Below are 8,847 nucleotides of genomic sequence, written 5' to 3' on the forward strand. Positions count from 1 at the left end.
TATTGTCCTAAAGATATAGCTCGAAAGATACGTGAGTCTGTCGGACATAACAATATGAAAGTCGAATCGTTGTTTTGGAAGTCATGCAATGCATATAGCGTTGATGATTTTTACTTGTGTTTGGAAAGGTTGCAAAGTACATGTAGGAAACCACCTTTCTGCACCTTGCTTATGAGTCCAATTTACTGGCTTGACGATATACCGATTTCAAAATGGACAAGAGCATTTTTCCCAAAAATACGTTACAATGTTAAATCGATTGACGTCCCTGAAATTTTGCAAATTATATCCTCACGTGAGTTTCCTATAATAACGATAATTGAGTTAACCACCACGTCGATACAATCAAAGTATGCTGAACGGGCCGAACTGGCTGGTAAGGGAGATTGTTATATTTAGTTTTTTTTTATTGTGCTACTATTTTTATTAAAATATCAAATTTTACAGGGAGGTTGTCTGGTGGGTTGACCCCTTACGTTGAGAGTAAGGTTCAAAAAAGTCTCAACAAGTCTTATAATTGTAATGCAAGACGTTTGTATGGGGATACATTTGAAGTCGATGACACTTTTGCCACCAGCAACGTACAACTTGAACGAAGGGTATGTAGTTGTGGTAAATGGCAAAAAAGCGGTATACCATGTGGCCACGCTATAGCATGTCTAAGAACCCGTACATTTGAGTCCATTCAGAGAATGGTTGATTACAAGTTCACTAATTATGTGTATCGACTTGCATATGGATCTGAGTTGGTGAATACTATACCATCACATGTGCATTGGGAAATACCAAATGAAACAGTGGTCCTGTTACCTCCCTCAATGCAGTAGTTATTCATGTAGCACCTTTATGTTTTATGTAGTATTATGTATTAGTTTTTTATGTACCCCGTTTTTATTTTAGTGTTGTGTTACGTATTAGTTATCCATGTACCCAGTTTATATTTTATGTCGTATTATGTATTAGTTATTTATGTACCCCATGTATATTTTATTGCGTTCTATATATTGGCTATTGAGGAAACAACATACATTAAAAGAAATGGACGTTTATTAAATAGTAACGACTAGACACATACAACAACAAGCAACTTAAATAACGAAAAAAAATTAACTTAACCAATATGCGTATTAAAAATAAGGGACATTCTTTAAAAGATTCCATGCATCTAAGTGGGTAAACTCGCTACCATCATATTCAAAACGGTATAGTTCCAAAGCCACCTGCCGTAGAATGTCTTCATCCGTATTTGCATGTTCGTTATCCAACTCGTTATAAATACATTGAAATTGTTTCACCTTCATTTTCATATCCAGAAACTTCACTTTGACATCTCTTCTTCTTCGATATTGAGTGCGGTTCATTAAATGGTGAAACAAATGACAAACACGAGACCAAAATGATCCAGCACGAACTTGTGGGGAACCCGGTGGAAAATCCACCTCTACAGTTGTAATCCAAGCTTGAACCAAAGCGACCTCCTCTGCGTTCCTCCATATATGTGGTGAGTCCATAATTGCAAGGAGGGAAATAATACAATACAAGTACAACGGATATTGAAATCTATTTATAACGACTCCTTACTTTCCTGGTGCAATGACTTGTCAATTCAAGCAACAATGTATTGTGTTGTCATTCAACCGGGGATGAATTGTCAACTCGAACAGTGATCTGTTGTGTTATAAGTATAGTACACTGCATTCGTCAGTTCATTTTGACTATGAATTGCAGACATATTAGAAGATTGGACTGCGATTTTGTGTAGAAACTACTATAAATTGACCTTAAGTTACATGCAATACTTTATTAAATTAACCAATAAAGTTGTTCAAATATTGTTTTTTAGATTCTACTCTCTTTGTTTCAATCAAAATGAGTTCTATATCATGGAGCAATGAAGAGTTCTTGGTTCTTACACATGCTTATATTCATGTGTACGAGACAAGCAAGTTGAACGATCCAATGTTTTGGAGCCGTTTAACCAATATTTTCAATGCTGAAAACCGAATGGCTACAAGAAACGATCGTGACGAACTAGACATCTTAGCAAGATGGTATGAAATAAGAACCGAAGTTCTATTATTCAACGATCTTTATATCAAAATTGACGACACCCGTTTAAATGCTACTGGGGATGTCATCTTGGAAGCTGCTAAGGAGGAATACAAGTCATTAAGTAACGGGTTGGAATTCCAGTTTGAAGCCCCTTGGAATATTTTGAAATATATCCCGTTTGTTTAAAATCTATTTTAGTTTATTATTTGAGTACTAGGTTATTTTCATGTACGAGGTTATTTTCATGTATTTCGTATGTATTTCGTTTGTTTAAAATCTATTTTAGTTTATTATGTGAGTACTAGGTTATTTTCATGTATTTCGTATGTATTTCGTATTTATTTCATTTGTTTAAAATATATTTTACTTTATTATGTGAGCAACTCGTATGATTAACTTGAGTTAATAAATGGCCATTGCATTAGTTATCACAATAAATTAGAATACATTAATAACAAGGATTCCACGAACCATTAAAAACATCACAACAATTACATGAAAACAACGACATAATACGAACAAAACATTAACGTAAAACACAAGTCCATGGGTTATTCTTAGCAGAAATTAGAGCGGTCTACTTGAAATACTGTTTATCTCTAACAACCTTCCAAACATCCTCATATTTGAAGTCTCTGCCGTCATGCTCACAGATGTAAAACTCTGTAACAACTTCCAAGAACTCTTCTTCGTCACGATAACGAACATTGTTACGTTTCGCATAACTACATGCTCGATTGAACCATGTCACTTCTTCCTTTACATCCGTCCACTTAGTAACAACATCTGATTTTTCTCTTTTTTGTCCTTCTCCCATCTCATGGTTAAACAAAGATGTGATGCGACTCCATTCATCACCAATTAGGCAATGCGGGGGAGCAAGTAACGATTCACCATCCTTAACACTTAGCCAGCATCGTGTTAGAACTAACACCTCGTTTGTCGTCCATGGCCTTTCAGAATTGGAACCAGGTACTTCATTCGAAGAACTTGCTGCATTCAACGACATTTCTAATAATGGGAATTCGTTTCGTTTAGGTGATTTGGGTGTTTGGTTTATAGATCTTAAACATCTATTTATATAAATAAATAGACTATGAATTAATACTTTGACTACGAAATGGTTATATTTGGACTATGATTTTCAGCTTTATGCAGTGTTTTGTCATGTCAAACTGTCATTTATCTCTTGTCACTTAAGGGTCCCACTGTGATGTGCAGGTTACTATAGTGACTTGTCATTACTGTCTAGTCATTTCAAATTTAGACTTCTCATTACTGTCTAGTATGTATAAATACCACTTATTGCTCCAGTTTAATACAATATCGACTTTATTATGAGTTCCTCACACAAATTCGAAATTTGCTCATCCAACGAAGTAGATTGTTATTACTGTGATTCGGTAGACCCTTTTTTTACACCCTCTTCAGCCGGGCCATATATGTCACATGAAAATTTTGAAGAATTAAAGAAGGCTGAAGCACAACAAGAAGAGGACAAAGAGTCATCCCGACTTCTCACTCAACTTGCTAATGATATAGATTCGGAATGCAAACAAGCTCAAGAATGGATTGACCTCAATAAAAATAAAATCAGAGAGCATAAAGATTGGATAAAAAAGAGTAAGAAGGCAATCAAAACCACTGAAAAACGGCTTGCTGAGAAGGATGAGCAGTTGATACACATTATGGTAAAAAATGATCGTTTCGAAGACAAAATGAGAATTAGGGATGACTATATAACAATGGAGAAAGAGAAGTACCCGTTGCAGTTCCCTGAGTTTAAAAATTAGTTACAAAGTTGTTGTAATATTATCATGAAACAGATTAGGTTGCAAAAGGATCGTTTGTTGTTTTTTTAAATAACATGTTGTAACTGTTAAAAAATATCTGCAAACTATATTTTATAATATAAAGGCTTCATTCATTGTTATAATCAACAAACTTAACTAAAATATGAAAGCATAGCAATGTCTTGTAAGAGTTAATAAAAATATTACAATACATAATAAATTAACAACTCGTCATTACTCTTAATTTCAAGGTTGTTTTATATCAAAATCAGCGTTATAGGTTTGTGAGCAACCCGCTGAACCACCAATATTATATGCCATTTCTGCAGTAGAAATTATGTGACCTGCTCTGCTACCGGACGCCCTTCCAGTACAATTATTTCTCGTGTTTCCTAATTGACCACATGTAGAACACTCTTTTATAATTGGACCCTCGCCTTGGGATGGAATGCGGTCTGTGTTTCTTGGCCTGCCTAGCTGACGTTTATCCATTATAGGTGGCTTAACAATCATCAAATCATCGGGGATCTCCCATTCGGATGGCTTCGGCAGAGGGTTTATTGATTCTTCATATGTTTTCCTCAGTGTTTCGGTAAGGTAAGCATTTAATGCAAACCTCGAGCAGTCTTGGTAATTGTTCACTGTTAAACATCTTATGACATGACCACAAGGTATCCCATCAAGTTGCCAATGCCTACATGTACATGTCATATGTTGAAAATCAACAATCACATTTTGTGCCCCCTTTTTGACCTCGCATTTCGTATTTGAGATCATGCGAACATCCCATTTGGTAAAAGTTTTCTTGTTTTCTTTTACAACTTCATCCGCCCAAGGGGTAAGTGTTGTTGTTGCTTCCGCTAAAAAAAACAGCCAAAATGAATAAGTTAAGATCAATAACATCAAAACTAATAAAACATTAATATTACAAATTTACTTAATACCTGCAAAGTTACGTCTTTGAAACCACCATTGTTGCATTGTAGCACGAAAAAAATCGATCAACATAAGGATTGGCACCTTACGTGCGTGTCTAGATAATGCATTTATAGACTCCACACTGTTGGACGACATAAGATTGTATCGGTTCCCTTTAAAATGTGCCCTTGACCAGGTTTCTGGATTTATACTTTTTAAGTACTCCCATACTGGTTCTTTTGTCTTTTTCATAACATCCATGGCAGCATCAAAAACATCAACTATGTACGCCCTACACGCCTCCCAAAAAATTCCTTTAACCGTCTTACTCTTGCCGAATCTAGATACTATGTTGAAATACAAATGGACACCACATATTCCATGATGAGCGTGAGGAAAAATGTTGGCAACGGATGTTGCTATAGATGGAGACCTATCAGATATAATTGTAAGCTCCTGCATATTTCCTATGCAATCATGTAGTTTTTGAAAAAACCATGTCCAAGAATCGGTACACTCATTTTTGCATATACCATATGCAACCGGTAATATTTGGTTTTGTTCGTCCTTAGTAACTGCAAGTAGCATGGTACCTTTGAACTCGCCCTTTAGGTGAGCTCCATCTACTACTAGGGTCGGCTTACAAAAATTGACAAAAGCTCGTACCTACAATACATTGTATATCTATTCAAATACACCAAAATAAATATTAAAAAATTAAATTAGGATATGATAATACTAACCGAGCAACTGAGTGCGACGTACAAAAACTCAAAGCGATCATCAACATCTGTTTTAATATGTGTGACAGTACCCGAATTATGTTTGGCCAAGTTGTGACAATACGCCGGAAGTTTGGTAAAAGAATCCTCTTTCGTACCCCTTAACGACAACAATGCATATTGCTTCGCACGCCATGCCTGATGGTATGAGATATTGATATTCAATTGAGCATTCATATCATTAACAATTTCTTTTCCCCGATAAACTCTACTATAGTCTTCAGCCAAAACATCAACAACATATTCACCCAAAACATATTTGTTTGCTTGTCGATGATTAGGTTGCAACAATGTTGAAGAACATGTGTGTACATCAACAAATTTATTCACTTGGAAAAATCCATCAAAATTTTTAATTGCTTTTGCGCTTAGTAACCAAGAACAATTTTTCGAAACACACACAACTTCATACCTTGATTTGATGGATCTACTTGTCCTCGTCTGGAAACCTTCTCGAAGACATTTTTTTACCAATACACCGCTTTAAAAGTTCTTTGTTCTTAAATATACTCTCACATTGAATCTTTTGAAGATTCATGTCTACCATCTGTGTTGGGATATCTTCATTAATATCAACTGGCCATGCTGGTACAGGGGGCATACCGTGAAAAAGGTTATCGGGAAACTTAGCTTTAACTTCATCACCCAACTCATCTCTATCGGAATTGCTTTGTAGCTCGGTTATATCTAAACATACATCACCAACATCAACATAATGCCCGTAAACATGATTTTTTTCATTTTTTTGACTTGAATTTTTTTTTCTTTTTAGTTTTATCTACCACACGCCTATTCATAAGTTTAACTTCTTGTTCGGCAACATCATCACAACGACCACCCACATGATTAAGATATGTACCAACATCATCATCACCAACAGACTTGTAATTCTCGGGATCCACATAGTGAATAGGTGAATAACTAACATTAACATTTTCAGCAACACTGTGAAACTGAGGTACACTAGGAGTATTGAAAGTACCTATCGGATCGTTGCTCCCTTTATAACTGCATAAATTACCAACAAGCTGGTTTCCAATTTCACCACCCCCATTAACCTCCTCAACTTCATCAACCACCACAAACACTTTCACAGCCCTTCCTCCACTACATTTCATTACATTTATCAACATTCTAACATCCATGTCTTCAACTATAGCTATATAATAATTTAATTCAGGATGGTGGAAACGAAGACTAATTCTATATTTGTCTAACAAACCAATTTTGCTTCTTACCAAAGATACAAAATCACTATAACTAATATACTCAGAAAATATCAAAGCAAGTTCAGAAATACCTCCCTGTGGACATATGTATTCCAGATTAGTTCCATTAACTTGCCATCTCCCACCGGTTACAAGACAAACCAAATATTCAATCATTTTTTGAGAAAATTATAGAGAGAGTTCCTAAACAAATAACAACCAAAATGATATTTTTTTCTACAAAACTTTTTATATAGCAACATGATTTCGTAGTCAAACCAATTCATTTCATAGTCAAACTTAAAAAAAAATATACAAAAAATACCACGATTTCGCAGATAGAGTGAGAGTATTTCGCAGATGGACCTATTCCATCTGCGAAATTACCCCTATATATACAGCAAAAATATTAAAAAAAAATAATAATAATTCCACCTGCGAAATCATCTGCGAAATCGCTGGCTATTTTTGTAATTTTGATTTTTTTTGGCTATTTTTGTAATGCAATTAGTGTAAATGGCTATTTTTGTCATTTTCTCTTAAATATATCATAACTTACTTCTTTGAAACATGCATTGTTGTACGAGCTCGACCCCCTCTGTTTACAACTACTTTTGCACGACATTCTATGTTTGACGCCGAACGCCTTAAAAATTATGGCGTTTGAAAATGTTCGACTTCCTTCGCCCAATTTTCATATGACATACCCTTGGGGGGGGGGGGGGGGGTTGTTTAATGCGGTTGGGATATCTGCAACCCCCCTGATTTCCTTAAAATAAGAATGAGCTTTACTTTTTCGGCCTCTGTAAACTTTTGCAAGACTCGAATCAATGCTCCGCAACAATTGAGCACGCTCCGGATCCATGTTAACCTTATCCAAATCAAATTTATTCTGCAAAATACAAAAAAATTAGTTAATTAAATAACAATCACAACTAAACTTAAAATTGTATCCAAGTTACCTTTAGATGCACAATTGCTGCGTTCCTTAAGGCGGGGGAAACATTGTCCCAACCAGATACGTTGAAAGGGATGTTGTTCCACAAATACCTCCTAATTTCATGTGTGAACCAATTACCACGCTTCCCGACAGGGGAATATGTGATCTCTCTGTCAAAATCCAAATCCACGGGCTTTCCCTTGTTTGCCCGTATCAACTTTCCCAACTCGATATTTTTTGACGTGCCCCTTTTTTTTGAAAGCTCAGCTGAAAAAATACAATTAAAAATATTAGTCACGATAACTTATAATAAAATAATAAAAATAGTTAACAAATATATCATAATAAACTTACCATCCTGTTCGTGCTAACCATGACCAAAGCCTACTGGAGGTGGTGGATCCCCGACTCCATCACCTCCATGTCCAAGCCCCATAACATAGGCCATCATGGCAAAGAGTATCGCCAAAGTAAACCTCATCTATAGCCTGTAAATTACAATATGTACAATATAGAAAAACAATATGAATAAAAGTTAGTTACCCTGCGAAAATTGTAAGATATACAATATAGACAAACAACATAAATAAAAGTTAGACAAACAATATGAATTAAAGGTACATTTCAAATAAAGTTTCTATTACAAAAAAAATATTTGATTTTTTTAATCAGAATCTTCATCATATACTTCAATGTCTTATTCATCAGTATCATAATCAGAATCGTCATCATCATAATCAGTCACTTCCTCGGAAACATTATCGATTCTACCCGTTGGCGGAGGTACTTCAGTCTCGTCTTCATCGTCATAATCAACATTGTTTTGAGCTACATCAACATTGTTTTGAAAGTATTGTGAGAAGTCGATAAAAAGTCTAGCTCCAGATGAAGAGTTGTTTTGAACTACGTCAACATTTTCGGCCTCCACATTGTCGACATCTTGGACAGAGTCACTGTAAGCATTTTGGAAATGAGCATTGTTGGATGGTAGATCCCAAATACTTCGATGATTAACATGCTCGACAACACAACGAGGGTTATTGTTTTGGTTTCTTCGATGATTAACAGGCTCGCGGATGTAGAACACTTGTTTGGCTTGCAAAGCATATTTGAGTTGATCATCTTGGTACGCTTCTTTTCATGTGTCGATACTG

The 8,847-nt window shown here is 35.4% G+C and overlaps 1 protein-coding gene across 1 annotated transcript; it reads right to left on the bottom strand.

Moving 5' to 3' along the window:
• Nucleotides 1-5,972: 5,972 nt before the first annotated feature.
• LOC128126193 (uncharacterized) lies at nt 5,973-7,046 on the bottom strand. The gene is made up of 2 exons (XM_052763968.1): nt 6,528-7,046; nt 5,973-6,232 (listed from the first exon to the last, which is right to left on the bottom strand). Exons 1-2 carry the CDS (start codon nt 6,928-6,930, stop codon nt 5,973-5,975), a joined length of 663 nt encoding a protein of 220 aa, XP_052619928.1. The 5' UTR covers nt 6,931-7,046.
• Nucleotides 7,047-8,847: the final 1,801 nt, after the last annotated feature.

Source organism: Lactuca sativa, chromosome 5 (genome assembly GCF_002870075.4).
Source record: "Lactuca sativa cultivar Salinas chromosome 5, Lsat_Salinas_v11, whole genome shotgun sequence".
In the NCBI taxonomy this organism is placed as follows: Eukaryota; Viridiplantae; Streptophyta; class Magnoliopsida; order Asterales; family Asteraceae; genus Lactuca; species Lactuca sativa.